The sequence below is a fragment of the Acanthochromis polyacanthus genome, chromosome 7, assembly GCF_021347895.1.
Source record: "Acanthochromis polyacanthus isolate Apoly-LR-REF ecotype Palm Island chromosome 7, KAUST_Apoly_ChrSc, whole genome shotgun sequence".
Lineage (NCBI taxonomy): Eukaryota > Metazoa > Chordata > Actinopteri > Pomacentridae > Acanthochromis > Acanthochromis polyacanthus.
Window position 1 is genome coordinate 1,603,458 of NC_067119.1, and position 18,136 is coordinate 1,621,593.

Below are 18,136 nucleotides of genomic sequence, written 5' to 3' on the forward strand. Positions count from 1 at the left end.
CCTAGGGGTTGCTAGACGGAAACATGACAAACCATCCTTCACTGGTTCCAAGCATCCACAAAATGTGTTTTCTCTGGGAAAATCAACAGTAAGTGTGAAGTGATAAAACAAAGCAGTGGTAATGTGTAAATTCAGAGTCAGCAGGACCAAAATAGCAAACAAACAAACAAAAAAAACAACTTTATTCTGTTGAGCAAGACAGCCTGACAAAACACACACTGGTAGAATAAAAACAGCAAATACCTCCCTGAGAAAAACAGATAAACTCACTCCTACTGTACATTAGCACGAATCACAGCCTACTACACAAATAAGCATTTATTTGCTAATAAAAATCACTGAGGTGTGTCCAAACTTCTGGTTAGTAGTCAGTATAGACACACATACAGGGATAGACATTAACATGTGTAAGTAGATACAGCACTGATATACCCGATAAACTCCACTTAGTTCACTTTTGTTTTGGCAAAATCCATTTTATTTGACATTTCATGCCATGAATGCAGCATTAATACACATCTGCTTTAACCTTCCCGTTATTTACAGGCACCAAAAATTATTGTTTCCTGTCTGAAAAATAAGTGTTCAGCAAAATTTCTGAAAATTTGCAAAAAACTTCACAAAATTCCAATAGTTCCTTAAAATTTCCCTGAAAAGTTTTATTTAAAAAAAATCCCCAAAATTTGGAAAGAAAATTCATGTAAATATTTTCAAAGAATGAGTAAAAAAGTTCATGTGCTTCCTTAAACTCTGTCTGGGCTCCAAGGCTTCAGCTGACATGTTTCCAGGACACTTTGTTCTCATCAGCTCAATGTGCTGCAGGTAGAGAAGCTCAACAACTTTGACTGCAGATAGAAAGTCAACTGAAATAGAATCCTGCACCGACACAAACATCCTGAAACTTCCTGCACACTCTGCAACCTGACATCAACCTCCAACAGATCATGTCAACATTAACTGCACTTCATCATTCAGTGTGGAGCTGCAACACTAAACTATACAGTGAGAACAACACACTTTACACTGGTTCCCAGTCCACCTCCCAGTAACATGGTCCAGTCAGAGTCTCTACACACCAGCTGCTGCTTCAACCTCTGGATCATCAGGACACACTTCATCCTCTCAGCACAAACACCGTCCTGATCACCACCATGACTCCCATCTGCAGAGAGAAGAAGAAAGATGAGAGGAGATGAATGAGTTTGATCAGCATCAGGTGTGTTTCTCTGCACATTTCACTGCAGTCCACAGTGGAAACAAACTGCTGACAGTCATCAAGCTTCATGACTGCACAAACTCTTCACTCATGGATTTACTGCTGCTCCATTTAAACCAACAGTCTCTGAGTGTCCATCAACATCTCATCTGCTCTGAAAACATCAGCTGACAAACCAACATGGAGGCTGGCAGTCAACACATCTGGATCAAAGCACACACAAGGACACACATCCAGATGTGGCTGCTGGACCTGAGCAGAGCTTCTGCTCTGTACAAACACCTCATGGTTCCTCCATGTGATGCTGCTGCTGTGAAATAAGAGGCGCTGGTTTGCAGGCTTCAGTCTCACTGATCTCAGAGCTGTGACAAACATCACACTGATCAGCTGATCACTGTTGGAATGAGACAACAAACGGTGAGATCAGATCTGATGGACACTTTGATGAAGGAGGACCACTGTCTGCACATCTGGAATCAGCTTTATTTCCTCAACACAACAACAGTCGGCTTCACATCCATCAAACACACCATGACAACAAGCTTGTGGCTCCTCTGATTGGCTGACTGCTGTCTCTGTGTTTCTGTCTCCATTCTGCTCTCACAGCTTCACTGAGAAGCTGCAGGTTTACAGGAGACACTGGATCTTTGCTTTGATACTGACTGTGTTAGTAGAAAACTGCTGGAAGCAGCAAAGACTGATGGAACCTTCTACTGACCTCAGGGTCTTCAGGCTGCAGTCTGGACTCTCCACAAGATCTAACAGATGTTTCACTGATGAATCCTGCAGGTCGTTCCAGCTCAGGTCCAGATGTTCCAGATGGGAGGGGTTGGACTTCAGAGCTGAGACCAGAGAATCACAGCTGATCTCTGACAAACTGCACCACACCAATCTGAATAAAGAATCAAAGATGTGTATAAAATCATTGATGGTCCATCAAATGTGTTCAGGTTCTGAATGTGCAGATCAACATTTCTCTGCCACAGTCAAAGGACTAAAGCAGAGAAGAAAACAGACGTTCCCATGAAGATCTCAGTGTGGATCAGTAGAACATCAGCCTGATGGCTGCAGTTTAGAGTCACCACAACTTTACATCACATTCATCTCAGCACACAAACAAAACATGATGTCTGACCTCAGAGTCTTCAGGATGCAGTCTGGACTCTCCACAAAACCACTCAGATGTTTCACTGATGAATCCTTCAGGTCGTTCTGACTCAGGTTCAGATGTTCCAGATGGGAGGGGTTGGACTTCAGAGCTGAGCTCAGAGAATCACAGCTGATCTCTGACAAACTGCAGGCCTCCAATCTGAATAAAGAAAAGATGTGTATAAAATCATTGATGATCCATCAGATGTGTTCAGGTTCTGAATGTGCAGATCAACATTACTTTGTCCTCATCAATCAGCTTTTCTCTAAAAGCAGCACAGTGACTTTGTCCTTCTCTTATTGTGGATCATCATCATGTCAGCCTTCTACACACATCATCCACATGTCAGCACAACATTCATCCACCTATTCATGTCCACACATCAGTAACATGCTGCATCATCAACAGGATCAGTCAAATAAAACTCAACACAAACCAAACAAATATTTAGACTTCACTCCCTAAACTTTGTCTCTTCAAACTGATCTGAGTTCAGAGGATCTTCTGGATCCAGATGTGACTCTTCAGCTCAAACTACAAACATTCATTTACTTTAACAACTAACAACATTTTACACACTTTCTGATACAAACACTCCACTTTGGTCACAACAAACTGAATTTAGAACAAAAAACAGAAAATGTGAACCAGAGCAGATTTACAGCTTCATGGATGGAAGTTCTGTTGAACAGAAATGAGCTTCAGTTGTCATTAAACACATCAGATCTACAACAGTAACAGACAGTCAGTGAATTGACCTCAGAGTCTTCAGGATGCAGTCTGGACTCTCCACAAAACCACTCAGATGTTTCACTCCTGAATCCTTCAGGTCTTTGTTCCAGCTCAGGTCCAGATGTTCCAGATGTGAGGGGTTGGACTTCAGAGCTGAGACCAGAGAATCACAGCTGATCTCTGACAAACTGCAGCCCTCCAATCTGAATAAAGAATAAAAGATGTGAGTTTTGGATACAGAGCTTGAAATCATTCAGTGTCCTCATGCTGAAGCAGCATTGATGGTCCTGCCAGGGCTTTTATTTTCCCTCTTGATGTTTCAGAGATTGTCAGCCATCAGTTAGGTTGGTCTCCTTCAAAGTGTGGATGGTGACACTCTGAGCTCTCTCCCTCTGTCCGTCACCTTATGTCTAATTGTTGCAGGTATGAAGCTGTTGCTGCTTTATTCTGACCACATCAGGTCATCATCTTAATTATTTCTACATTTCCAGACATCGTGGTGATCTCCTCTATTCTTGTGTGACTTCCCTCACTGCCTGCTGCTGGCAGGTCGTTTGTTTTCACTGTTTATCGATGCTGCATGTGTGGTAAACATACATGTTTTAGCTAGCAGCTGAGGCTAAATACTCCATACATGCAATTAAGAGTTATTTTGTTCAGTTTTGACTGTATTTTTAATTCCCCTGTGACTGATTTTGCTTTGTGGAGTTTTTAGTTCTTTGAGGTTGCAGTAACTTTTAGTTGAGTTTGTCCGTTTTCTTCTCACAGTTTATTTGGTTAATCTCCAGTTAAACTGTTGCTCATCTCAGCAGTGGTGATTTGGTTTATTAGTTTGTAAATAGGAGACTGTCACAGGTTAAATTTAAGGTTTTTCCTTTCATTTGGTCGATTTGACAGTTTGGTTTGCTCATATCTCCTCCCTGTGTGCCGTCTACACCTGGTTTTAAACCTTTACCAGTGTTTGTGTGTTTCCATGGAGGGACTCTCTCTGGGATTAACTCCTGAACACCTTCTGTAGGTCAGCCCAGCTTTAATCTGGTCCACTTCACCCTCTTTATAACAGTATGCATGAGGTCTTCAGTAGTTTTATGCGATTCAAACCGTTTAATAAAGTAACCTTAATCGTTCATTTACTGAACCTCATCTCACATGTCGTCTTTTTATGAACCTGGGTGTCTCCCATGCTGCTGGTATTAGTCAGAGGTTAAAAAATAAACATTTCTTGGGTGAAACTCTCAAGGTGTCATCAGCTACTGCTTGGTTATTGAGCAGCTTACACCATCTCCAGCCTCCATACCACCTTCTTCCTCCCTACGCTGCTCACCATGATGTGTTCAGAGCTGGAGAAGCTGCAGAATGTTCCAAGTTTAGAAAATAGAAACTCCAAACAGAACACGTGAAGAAGAGCTTTCTTTAATATTAATGACAGCTGGAATGCAGAGTGGGATCAACATTTGATAAACTAAATTATTGATAAAACTGGACACTGAGTCACTGCATTTCTGTGAATGAATGACGACCAGTCAGGTGTTTGGAGTGGCTTTAAACTGATGGCAGCTACAGTGTTTACCCTAAAAAAACTGAACATTAATCACTGCCATGATTTTAGTTTCAGTTTTAACATTAAAAATAGGATCTGCTCATAAAAAGCAGGACGCTCATAGTAAAGAACGCATGTGGATGAAGTCACATGAATGAAGCAGATATCATCAAGTGAAGTGGTTCGTCTGTGGTAGAAGCGTTGGTAGGACTGCTGGACCAGTGCTACCAGTAAAACATTATTAGTTGCTGTCCTGCTGCCAGTTTTAAATAAAAACTGTCAGTTATTCACTGGAGGATTTTTCTACTTCTATTCAGCTTTGAAATGCTCAGATCAACATTTCTCTGCCACAGTCAAAGGACTAAAGCAGAGAAGAAGAAAACAGACAGTCCCATGAAGATCCTCAGTAGAACATCAGCTTGATGGCTGCAGTTTAGAGTCACCACAACTTTACATCACATTTATCTCAGAGCACAAAGAAAACATGATGTCTGACCTCAGAGTCTTCAGGATGCAGTCTGGACTCTCCACAAAACCACTCAGATGTTTCACTCCTGGATCATGTAGGTCGTTGTGACTCAGGTCCAGATGTTCCAGATGGGAGGGGTTGGACTTCAGAGCTGAGACCAGAGAATCACAGCTGATCTCTGGCAACCTGCAGCCCCTCAACCTGAATAAAGAATCAAAGAGGTGTATAAAATCATTGATGGTCCATCAGATGTGTTCAGGTTCTGAATGTGCAGATCAACATTACTTTGTCCTCATCAATCAGCTTTTCTCTAAAAGCAGCACAGTGACTTTGTCCTTCTCTTATTGTGGATCATCATCATGTCAGCCTTCTACACACATCATCCACATGTCAGCACAACATTCATCCACCTATTCATGTCCACACATCAGTAACATCTGCTGACCTCAGTCCACTCTCTCATTACAGGATCAACATCAAATCTCTTCATTCTTCCATTTATTCCATCACCTTCTTCTGTGGAAATCAGCTTGCTAGCTTTGTCTCCTTCACATCTTCCAGTGTGTCTTCAACAACAGTCACATGTCATCTGTACATTACAGAGGGATTCTGATTCCTGCTGTCCACACTGACTGTCCACTGCTCTCTTCCTAACACAACTCCACTGGAAGGAATCACTTCATCAGCTCAGCTCACACTAACATCAAGCTTCAGCTTCTGACTCACACTAATCAACTTCCACACTGTTGACAACTAAACTCCTCTTTGACTTCCTGAGGCTCCACTGCAGCTCAGCACAAACACTGTGGAAACACAAACACACTGACTGGATGTGTGGAAGTCACACTGCTGAAGCCTCACATCACTTTCACATCAGCTTTACATTCAGACACACAGCAGGACTGTGGATTCTGTCCTCCATCTGGAACTCTGCAGTCAGCTGATCAGGGCATTTATTCACACTTCAACAATCTCAAACATCTTCACACTGTTTTCAGGGAACCAGAAACCAGTACTGGATTGAATATATTGAAACTGACCCGAGAGTCTCCAGTTTACAGTTTGGACTCTGCAGTCCATCACAGAGATGCTTCACTCCTCCTGAATCCTTCAGGTCATTGTAGCTCAGGTCCAGTTCTATCAGATTCAATTCAATTCAATTCAATTCAATTTTATTTATATAGCGTCAATTACAGTCAAATCGTCTCAAGACGCTTTACAGAACCCATATGCCTGACCCCCAGAGCAAGCCCAAAGGCGACAGTGGCAAGGAAAAACACCCTTTTAACAGGGAAGAAACCTCGAGCAGAACCCGGCTCTAAATAGGGGGGACCCATCTGCCTGCTGGCCGGGCGGGTTGAGAAGGACAGAAGAGGGCAAGGGGGAGGGATGGGAGAAGAGGGAGGGGTGAGAAAGCAAGGAAAACACAACACACATTTGAATACATGCATGACAGGATATGTGACACAGACAAAGTATAAGCTAACATTGAAAACTGACTCATAGTTTACTCTTATGATGTACGGCTCTGACATTAAACATACTCCTTATATAGCTAGCAGTAAAATTCAAACAGTATGTAAGTTAGCATAACAGTATATTGAAGGCGATGCAGAGTTGACTCGTGGAAAAAGGGAATTGGAAGCAGAGGGCTGGTGGAAGGTCAGTAGCAGCATCCCACAGTGGACATGGTGGAGACTGGACCAGCTGGTGGAACATCGACCGCAGATCTGAAGCATCCAGCTCTGGGACCAGGGACACTCGGAGAAATAGCACAGGGGGAAACAGAGTGAATGTACTGCAATAACGGTATACATATTAAATGTAAAGGTAGATAGAGAAGGGCTCAGTGCGTCAAGAAAAGTCCCCCAGCAGCCTAGGCCTATAGCAGCATGACTAGGGGCAGAACGAAGGGACGTCCAAGAAGGAGTCAGCTGTACAATGAAGACACAAGCCGAACCTCTGTGGGTCACCCAGTCAGCCCCAACTATAAGATTTGTCAAAAAGGAACGCTTTAAGCCTGGTCTTAAAAATAGAGAGGGTGTCTGCCTCCCGAACCCAAACTGGGAGCAGGTTCCACAGGAGAGGCGCCTGATAACTGAAGGCTCTGCCTCCCATTCTACTTTTAGAAATTCTAGGAACAACAAGTAAGCCTGCAGTTTGAGAGCGAAGAGTTCTACTAGGATAATAAGGTACTATCAGATCTTTAAGATATGATGGAGATTGGTTATTAAGAGCTTTATATGTCAGAAGAAGGATTTTAAATTCTATTCTGGATTTAACAGGAAGCCAGTGAAGAGAAGCAAGTATAGGGGAAATATGATCTCTTTTGCTAACTCCTGTCAGTACTCTCGCAGCAGCGTTTTGGATCAACTGTAGATGTTTGAGAGAGCTATTTGGACAACCCGATAATAAGGAATTGCAATAGTCAAGCCTGGAAGTAACAAAAGCATGAACTAATTTTTCTGCATCACTCTGAGACAGAATGTTCCTGATTTTTACAATATTACGCAGGTGAAAAAAGGAAGTCCTACAGACTTGCTTTATGTGTGAGTTAAAGGACATGTCCTGGTCAAAAATAACTCCAAGATTCCTCACAGTAGTACTGGAGGCCAATGTGATGCCATCCAGAGTAACTATTTGCTTTGAAAGCGAGTTTCTAAGATGTTTGGGGCCAAATACAATGACTTCAGTTTTGTCTGAATTTAGCAGTAGGAAGTTAAAAGTCATCCAGGTTTTAATGTCCTTAAGACAATCTTGCAGTCTAGCTAACTGATCAGTTTCATCTGGCTTCATAGATAAATACAATTGTGTGTCATCTGCATAACAATGGAAGTTAATACAATGCTTCCTAATAATATTGCCTAAAGGAAGCATGTATAATGTGAAAAGTATCGGTCCTAAGACAGAACCCTGAGGAACTCCGTGATTAACTTTAGTCTGCTCAGAAGAGTTATTGTTGACATGCACAAACTGGAACCTATCTGATAAGTAGGATTTAAACCAATCCAGTGCTGTCCCTTTAATGCCAATTGAATATTCTAGACGCTGTAATAAAATTTTGTGGTCGATTGTGTCAAACGCTGCACTAAGATCTAACAAAACAAGTATAGAGACTAGTCCATTATCTGATGCTATGAGAAGGTCATTAGTAACTTTCACTAGAGCTGTTTCTGTGCTATGATGCACTCTGAAGCCTGACTGAAACATTTCAAACAAATTATTCCTTTGTAGGTGTTCACACAATTGATTTGCAACTGTTCTTTCCAGAATTTTAGAGAGAAATGGTAGGTTGGATATCGGTCTATAGTTAGCTAACACATCTGGATCTAAAGTGGGCTTTTTAAGCAAAGGTTTGATGACAGCAACCTTAAAAGCCTGTGGTACATAGCCTGTTACTAGAGAGAGATTAATCAGATCTAACATTGAAGAATTAATTAAAGGTAAAATCTCCTTGAAGAGTCTAGTTGGGATAGGATCTAAAAGACATGTTGATGGTTTGGATGTAGAAACTGTTGAAATTAGTTCAGAGAGACATATAGGAGTGAAGAATTCTAAAGATTCATCAGGTCTAACAGCCAATTCAAAAGCATCTGTGACATTTGTAGGAAGGGCCAGATTAATTTTATCTCTAATCATAACTATTTTCTGTGTAAAGAAGCTCATGAAGTCGTTACTGGTTAAAGCTAAAGGAATACAAGGTTCAACAGAGCTCTGACTCTTTGTCAGCCTGGCTACAGTGCTAAAGAGAAACCTAGGGTTGTTCTTGTTCTCATCTATTAAAGATGAATAATAAGTTGTCCTGGCATTATGAAGAGCTTTTTTATAGATTACTAGACTATTTTTCCAAGCCACATACACTACCTCTGAATTAGTGGAATACCACTTTCTTTCCAGCTTTCGGGATGCCTGCTTTAAAGTCCGCAGCTGGGAATTATACCAAGGAGCAAGTCTTCTCTGAGATATAACTTTCTTTTTTACAGGTGCAACACTATCAAGAGTTGTACGCAGTGAGGCTGAAGCATTATTAACATAATAATCCACTTCTGTGGGGGTAAAATAATAATATTTGCCTTCTGATTTATCAGTAAATGTTGCTGAAGTAAACAGTGAGGGTATTATTTCCTTAAATTTAGATACTGAATTGTCAGACAAACACCTACTGTAATGATATTTGTTCTCAGCTGCTAAACAATCCTTTACTTTAAATTGAAATGTTATCATAAAATGGTCAGAAAGAAGAGGGTTCTGGGGAAATACTGTTAACTCTTCAATTTCTAAGCCATAAGTCAGGACAAGGTCAAGAGTGTGATTAAAACTATGAGTTGGTTTATTTACATGTTGAGAAAACCCAATTGAGTCTAATAATGAATTAAAAGCTGTTGTAAGGCTGTCGCTGTCTACGTCAACATGAATGTTAAAGTCACCCACAATAATAACTTTGTCTGAACTGAGCACTAATTCAGATAAAAAGTCTGAGAATTGAGATAAAAACTCAGAATAAGGAGCAGGAGGACGATATATAACAACAAATAAAACTGGTTTCTGAGCTTTCAAATTTGGATGAGAGAGACTAAGAGTGAGATTTTCAAATGAGCTGTAATCAGGTTTAGGCCTCTGGTTCAATTTTAAACTAGAATGGTAGATTGCTGCTACTCCTCCTCCTCGGCCTGTGATTCGAGGAATATGACAGTTAATATGACTAGGGGGAGTTGATTCGTTTAGGCTAACAAATTCTTCCTGCTGCAACCAGGTTTCAGTCAAACAGAACAAATCAATCTGGTGATCAGTTATCAACTCATTTACTAGCAGAGATTTAGACAAGAGAGATCTAATATTTAACAGACCACATTTAATTTTCCTGTCTCTTTGCTCTGTTGAAATAGAGGTATTAATTTTTATTAAATTTTTGTGGTTACTATTTCTTTTGTATATTTTTGATTTGATTAATTTATTGAATTTTGGTGGTCGGGGGACAGACACAGTCTCAATAAAATTAACTGAATTAACTGAATTACTGGAGGGTGACAGCTGTGAGGAAACTGCAGAGAGGTGTGTAAGACTACAGCTCTGCATCCTGGTCTTAACTCTGGGTTGTCATGCTTTAGGAGTACTAATAAAATCAGCCATATTCCTAGAAATGAGAGCTGCACCAGCCAAAGTGGGATGGATGCCGTCTCTCCTAATCAGACCAGGTTTTCCCCAAAAAGAGCTCCAATTATCAATAAAGCCCACGTCGTTTGATGGACACCACATAGACAACCAGCGGCGAAACGACGACATGCGGCTAAACATGTCATCGCTGGTCAGATCAGGCAAGGGTCCAGAGAAAACTACGGAGTCCGACATGGTTTTGGCGAAAGTACACACCGATGCCACGCTAATTTTGGTGACCTCCGATTGGCGTAACCGGGTGTCGTTACCGCCGACGTGAATAACAATCTTACTATATTTACGATTATCTTTAGCCAGCAGTTTCAAATTTGCTTCTATGTCGCCCGCTCTGGCCCCTGGGAGGCATTTAACTATGGTCGCTGGTGTCGCTAGCTTCACGTTTCTGACTATGGAGCTGCCAATGATCAGAGTTGGTTTCTCAGCGGGTGTGTCGCTGAGCGGGGAAAAACGATTAGAAACATGAAGCGGTTTGTGGTGAGCCGGGACAGCAGGCTTGAGTTTAGGACTGTTTTTCCTACGAACTGTCACCCATCCACCCGGCTGTTCGGGCGCTGCTAAGGGACGGCTAACAGATGCTACACAAGCTAAGCTATTGCGGTCCGCACCGGCTAAGGGGGCCTGGCTAGCTGCTAGCGGGTTATTTTCCATGGTGCGGAGCCGCGATTCCAATTCGGAGAGCCTCGCCTCCAGAACTACAAAAAGGCTGCACTTATTACATATATCGTTATCACTAAAGGAGGCAGAGGAATAACTAAACATGTGGCACACTGAGCAGGAGAAAGAGAGAGAGGGAGAGGGAGAGGAAGAAGCAGAAGCCATGCTAACACCACAACACAGTGCTGAAACAGGAACAGGAAATGACGCAATACGCTCACCGTAACGTCAGACGTCCAGGGAAAAGATGGGAGGGGTTGGACTTCAGAGCTGAGGCCACGACTTCACAGTGACTCTCTGAGAGTCCACAGTTATAAAGTCTGTAATGAGACATGAATGACAAAACATGTTGTTATGAAAGAGGACACTTTGTTTTCTTCATGCATTTGATAGAACATCTGGACTGGTCCTGTTGGACATTTACTTCTTCACATCAGTGCTTCAGCTCATCTTCTCTGAATGACATCAAACTGAATTCTCATCAGCCTCTCTCACACCTGCACACTTTGAATCAGTCTGCCAGTGTGATCTGATCCCACAAAGTTCTCAGGAGAACATTTTCTGTCCGGTTTTCGCTGGACTCAGGATATTGTGACTGAGTTGAGTTCAGTCAACAGTTCCAGTAGAAAGATGATGAGGTCTCTGTTGTGGATCTGCTGCAGCTTCACCTCCATCACTCAACATTTACAGTCTGCTGTCAAACGCTAAACAAACCAAACTGATTGTTAAGAAATTGGGGGTTTAGAACCCAAGCGCAGACAGTTTTATTAAATAAGGATCAAACTACAATAAACTGAAAACTAGACTGTGGAGGGAAAGCAAAAACAGCTGAGAAACAACAGAGCCCAGAGAAGGTACTCACACATGAGGGAGACTAAAACTGTAGGTGAAAACAAACTGAACTCCAACTGAATCCAGAAGGTGTAATCCACAAAGGGAGAAAAAGTCAAAGAAGTCCATAAACTGATGTAATCCAGAAGTGTAGGGAAAGCAAGGGAACAAAGTCCATGACAACGTGAATGTCCAACAATGAACCAGCAACAACTGAGGGAAATGGCAGAGTTTAAATAGCACGGGAGGGGACCAGGTGGATTGTGTTGAGCTAACTGACTGCAGCTGACAGTGATCAGTTGACATGGTGCAGCAGGCAGGGGCCAGTGACAGGGAGAGAGAAACAGGAGAGGAAGACAAAAGACAGAGGGAGCCAGAGGAACAAGAAAGGTGAAAATGGGGAGTGATGGTGGAAAAAGGAAAACAGGAGAGAGAAGGGCAGGAGCTGGAGTGGGATCATAACACTGATCACTGGACAACATCACACCATGAATATGAACATCAGGAAATATTCTGATGTGATGACAGACCACTGAGTCAGCTTTAGTCCTCAACATTCTTTAGAGAGATTCTGGAAAACTTGGTGAGCACAAACACAAAGAACAAACTGCACTAGCATGAACAACAGAGTTTTCCCCTCCATGACACGAAGTCGCAGGGAGGCGATCTTCTTGTTTTACAGGAAGAACTCCAACAAGTGGTGCTCAGCTCGGTAGTATCCCCACACCACCCAGAGCCTCTCACCCTGGGGAAGTCTAGAAAAGGAGAGTCCACCCCCTCTCCAGGATTCTGGTTCCAGAACTGTGGAGGTGAGCCCAAATATATATCTAACTCGTCTACGGCACCAGGGGGCACCAGCTCCTGCCTTTCAGGGTGTCCATAGCACCCGATCCCGACCTCCATCCACGTGGGTGGTGGGGTGTACCATCCACCTGTTACGAATTTATTACCAAATCATAATACTGATAGCAATAATTTCTTTAAAGCAGTTCTCCCACACTTCAGAAACTGTAAAGATCTTATTTTGACCTCCAAGTAGAGGCGGAAATGTGGTAAAATCTGTATGTCTGGTTAAATAAGACTGCTGTCAGAAGCTCCTCATGGAACAGAAACTTTAGTGCGTTCACTGAGAACATGTTGTGTTAAAGTGATGCTGTAATAAAACCTGGACAAGAACCTCTACAGTTCTTCATTTGTTTGAACAGATCTGCATGTTTCCTCTATCAGCCAAATGAAGAAACTCAGATTAAAAAAATGTAACAGAAAATTATTAGAATTAATTAACAGCTTTAAAAACAACCAACTGAAAAATCTACTTTTTCATGGAACTGAACATCTGAGACTAAACACAGCTGACAAGGACTGTTAAAATAAACAAATGGAAAAGTAAAGCTGCATGTCCACTAGATGCATTCTTCCTGCATGTGAACGCGTTGCACCTGAACATCACCCTCATGGTGGACGGTCACTAGTGGACCACTAGGAGGTCACATGACAGCTGTCAGCTGGATCGGACCAAAATGGCTGCTCGGTCGAAAAGTTTCTCTTTTATTTTGAAAACATTTCAGCGATAAGAATTTTTGAAATCATTTGAGCAGAGAAACAATCTGTGCAGCAGCTGAATCTGTCCTGGTTTTAGTTTAACAGCTAGTTCAGATGTTTGACCAAAGTTTTGCGATGTGTCAGATTGCCACACGCTGCATCAAATTTGCATAAAGTAGAAGTTGAGTCTACTTTATGCAAATGAGCTGTGGCCTGCTTCAGGGAGACGCACCGGATTGCAGTTCAAAATGCACCCAACGGAAGCATGCAGCACGGCTCACATAGACAATGAACGGGATGTGGGAACTTGATGGATCTAGTGAACACGAACCTGAAGAATAATGTGATGTTCTAGTGAGAACATCTGAAGAACTGAACCAATGATCTACTCTGAGTGATCACGTTCATCATATCTGGACTCACCCAGCCTTTCTGCAGTTCCTCACAGCTGGAATCAGTCTCCGTTTTCCCTCCTCTGATGTTCTGTATTTGTTCAGGTCCAACTCATCCAGAACCTCCTCTGACATCTGCAGCATGTAGGCCAGAGCTGAGCAGTGGATCTCAGAGAGTTCCTTCTCTGATCTGCTCTCTGACTGCAGGAACTCTTGGATCTCCTGATGTACTGAGAGATCCTTCATCTCCATCAGACAGTGGAAGATGTTGATGCTTCTGTCTGGAGACATTTTATCACTCTTCATCTCCTTCAGGTTGTTGATGACTCTCTGGATCATTTTTGGACTGTTCTCTCTCCGACCCAGCAGACCTCCTAAGAGTCTCTGGCTCATTGGACGGTTCTCTGTCCGACCCAGCAGACCTCCTAAGAGTCTCTGGTTGGACTCCAGACAGAGGCCATGAAGGAAGCGAACAAACAGGTCCAGGTGACCATTTTTACTTCGGAGGGATTTCTTCATGACTCTGAACATGAACACATCCAGAGTGTCTCTCTTCTCTTTCCAGTCTTTCCCCAGGAAGTCCTCCAGAACCTTCTCCTTCCTGTTGGTGTAACAGTGGAACATGTAGACTGCAGCCAGAAACTCCTGAACGCTCAGATGGACGAAGCAGAACACCTTGTCCTGGTACAGTCCTCTCTCCTCTTTAAAGATCTGTGTGAACACTCCTGAGTACACTGAGGCTGCTCCCATATCGATGCCACACTCTGTCAGGTCGGACTCATAGAAGATCAGGTTTCCTCTCTGCAGCTGCTCAAAAGCCAGTTTTCCCAGAGACTCAATCATCCTCCTGCTGTCTGGATTCCAGTGTGGATCTGTCTCAGCTCCTCCATCATACTTGATCTTCTTGACTTTGGTCTGAACCACCAGGTGGTGGATGAACATCTCAGTCAGGGTTGTGGGCAGATCTCCTCCCTCTCTGCTTCTCAGCAGCTCCTCCAGAACTGTAGCAGTGATCCAGCAGAACACTGGGATGTGGCACATGATGTGGAGGCTTCGTGATGTCTTCATGTGGGAGATGATGCTGCTGGCCTTCCTCTTATCTCTGAATCTCTTCCTGAAGTACTCCTCCTTCTGTGGGTCGGTGAACCCTCTGACCTCCGTCACCATGTCCACACAGTCAGGAGGGATCTGATTGGCTGCTGCAGGTCGTGTGGTTATCCAGAGGCGAGCAGAAGGAAGCAGATTCCCCCTGATCAGGTTTGTCAGCAGCACATCCACTGAGGTGGACTCTGTAACATCAGTCAGGACCTCATTGTTGTGGAAGTCCAGAGGAAGGCGACACTCATCCAGACCATCAAAGATCAACACAACCTGGAAGACTTCAAAGCTGCAGATTCCTGCTGCTTTGGTTTCACTGAAGAAGTGATGAAGAAGTTCCACCAAGCTGAACTTTCTCTCTTTCAGCACATTCAGCTCTCTGAAAGTCAATGGAAACATGAAGTGGATGTCCTGGTTGCTTTTGTCTTCAGCCCAGTCCAGAGTCAACTTCTGTGTTAACACTGTTTTCCCGATGCCAGCCACTCCCTGTGTCATCACTGTTCTGATTGGTCCATCTCTTCCAGGTGAGCCTTTAAGGATGTCTTCTGGTCTGATGCTTCTTTCTGCTCTGTCTGCTTTCCTGGATGCTGCTTCAATCTGTCTGACCTCATGGTCATCATTGACCTCTGCAGTCCCTCCCTCTGTGATGTACAGCTCTGTGTAGATCTCATTCAGGAGGGTCTTCTGTCCTGCTTTAGCGATGCCCTCAAACACTCTCTGGAACTTCTTCTTCAGACCACGTTTAAGTTTACGTCCACAAACTCCAGCAGCAAGTTCTGAATGAAAACACAAGAAAGAAAATCAGTCGTGTTTTATGGAGTGAACATGACAGTTCATCCCCCTAAAGACTGATTGTCTGAAGATATTCTGAGACTTTAGTAAATGTTCTGTTGATCAGCAGCTTCAGTCTTTACACAAATCCTCTTACTGCTCTGCAGACAGTCAGCCAGCTTCTCCTGCTTCATCCTCCTCAGGAACAACACTGTGATCTGCTCAAACATCTCTCTGCTGCTCCTCTCATCTTCATCATCACGCTCCAACTCCTCCTCATCCTCCCTCTGACTCTCTGAGGAGCATTCTGGGTAATCTGGACTCACAACCTTCTTCATCTTCTTCAGCTCCTTCTTCACAAAAGTCACCATGTTGTCCTCCAGCAGCTGGAACAGAGAAATGTGTCAATGAGTCCATCAGAGTCAAATCATGGAGCCAAACATCAGATCCATGTTGGACACACTGACAGTCCACTGGTCTACAAAGAGCAGCATGGAGACGCCTGAACACAACAGATGGAGAACAACTTGTTGTCCATGAACTCACCATGAATATGGAGTCCAGGTGATTCTGCTGGACAGACTGAGCTCTGGGAACCTCTGAGTTCTGCTGCTCCACTCTGTGGATCAACATCAACAGTTAGATCACAGTACGTCTGTCCACAGAGAACCTTTCTGTCAGTTACAGCAACTACAGCTGAACAATTAACAGACTTCTAATTGAAACTCAGGAACAATTTGAAATGATGCAGTTATCGAATCACATCAGCTGCAGTTTAGGATCTAAGTTACACAACATGTCAGCCAGAGTTTAAACCGTGTCAGTCATTTCACAGATTGGTGCTCCATCATGTTTATAAATCTGTTATATAGTGAATATTGAACAGAAGCTGGACTTAAAAAATGATATCACAATCATTTAACGCTAGCTAATGATGAATCAATAAGTTTATCAATTATAGCTCAGAAAAATAGTTTTAAATTAAATCAGATCAGAGGTGCAGACGTGAAGCAGCATCCAGGACAGACTCCTCCACTCTGGAGATGAATGAATGACCACAGAATCAGCTAATAAATGAAAGTCTTGTTCTGGGAAATACCAGCAGAGTACTGCTGCAGCTGATGAGCAGAAATCCTGCATTAGAACACACAACATGTGCAGCAGCTGAGCTTCAACTTCCATCCTCTGAGGAGCTGCACAGACGGCCTGGACAATAAAACCAAACTTCTGCCTCTGTCTTTAAGCTCACTGATCACTGTACGCGTTGTTCAACTTATCAAAGCAACAATCACCAACAAGCATCCAGAAACCTCCAGGAAGAAAAATGTCTCTCTAGGACAACAAAGCAGCGTTTAGTCAGAAAACTATTTACCCTCCTCTGTACAGCAGCACCGGCCGTCTGACTGGAAGTTCCTGCTACACTTAGCCTAGCCGCGCTAGACCCATGTTCTGAAGGCACAGGGGTCTAGGGCTCGACAGGGAGGGAGGCGGGCTAAAAGGTTGTCTTTCAAATCACTCTGCAGCAATTGGGTAGGTATACAACCAATCAGTGCAACGAATAGGCTGACGTAGTTCCGAGAGCACCGGATTGTGGCTAAGTCCCATTAGCTTCCCAACCAGCGGAGCCAACTGGTATATTAAGGATTTGCCATATCCCGTCGGCATAAGTCCAAATACGTCTTTCTTCTCAATGAAACACTTCAGTGCCGTCCTTTGTTTATCTTTCAAGTTGAATTTTAGCTTCAAATCTTTAAGGGCTGTGGCCAAAGCCGAGTCCAAAGATAACTGTTTATTGTGCGCCGGTTGTTTCTGTCAGAATCGTCGCGCCTCTGTCGTCACTTCGTTACGCCCGCCTTCTGACTCTACACTTCATGGTGATTCGTCCGGCCAGTTTTAGGAGAATCCAGCCTCGAGCCTTATGGAGGGTAACTAGACCCACCCTGGCAGAGAATTAAATTCGTTGCCGTGGGTTGTCTAGCAGCTAGGCTATGCTACACTGTGACTCAGCCAAAGTATAATGGTGCCCCCTGCTGGAGTAACTGGTGTCCTGCAGCCTCTTCATCACCAACAGGCTCTGACAGCATCGTATGAACTCAAAGAACATGTACATAAATGTGACAAAGAGCTGAGCTAACACTCCATCTGTGTTTGAGGATTTATTCATGAAGACATTTAAACTGAGTCACTTCTATTTTACACAGTGATGACATTTACATACAGATTACCTCTGAGCAGCAGGAGGTTCTCCTTTAAAGTCAATTAGAAGTCCGAATGATCCGTCGCTCTTTAAGGACACGGTGCTGGGTTCAGGTCCAGGTTCAGGTCCAGGTTCGAGTCTCTGATGTTTCCTAAAAGAAGAACGTTAAATCTCACAGATTTAATAAAATAATTACTCTCCCTGTGTTAAATCATTTTAGTATAATAGTAGACGGTTCAACATTGATGTTATCTTGCTTTTTCTCTGATGAACGTCTTTGTTTAAACTCATAAGCAGCATCTTTGGACTGGTTGCTCTTTAAGGACACAGTGCTAGGTCCAGATCCAGGTCCAGGTCCAGGTCCAGGTT

General features: G+C 43.1%; 1 protein-coding gene across 1 annotated transcript; it reads right to left on the bottom strand.

The window, feature by feature from the left end:
* Positions 1 to 125: 125 nt before the first annotated feature.
* Positions 126 to 18,051, bottom strand: LOC127534834 (NLR family CARD domain-containing protein 3-like). Its single transcript, XM_051951094.1, has 11 exons — positions 17,796 to 18,051; positions 16,117 to 16,189; positions 15,728 to 15,956; positions 13,733 to 15,575; positions 11,160 to 11,256; positions 6,148 to 6,245; positions 5,135 to 5,308; positions 3,125 to 3,301; positions 2,352 to 2,525; positions 1,935 to 2,108; positions 126 to 1,162 (listed from the first exon to the last, which is right to left on the bottom strand). The coding sequence occupies exons 2-11, from the start codon at positions 16,117 to 16,119 to the stop codon at positions 1,144 to 1,146; spliced, it is 2,988 nt and encodes a 995-aa protein (XP_051807054.1). The 5' UTR covers positions 16,120 to 16,189; positions 17,796 to 18,051; the 3' UTR covers positions 126 to 1,143.
* Positions 18,052 to 18,136: the final 85 nt, after the last annotated feature.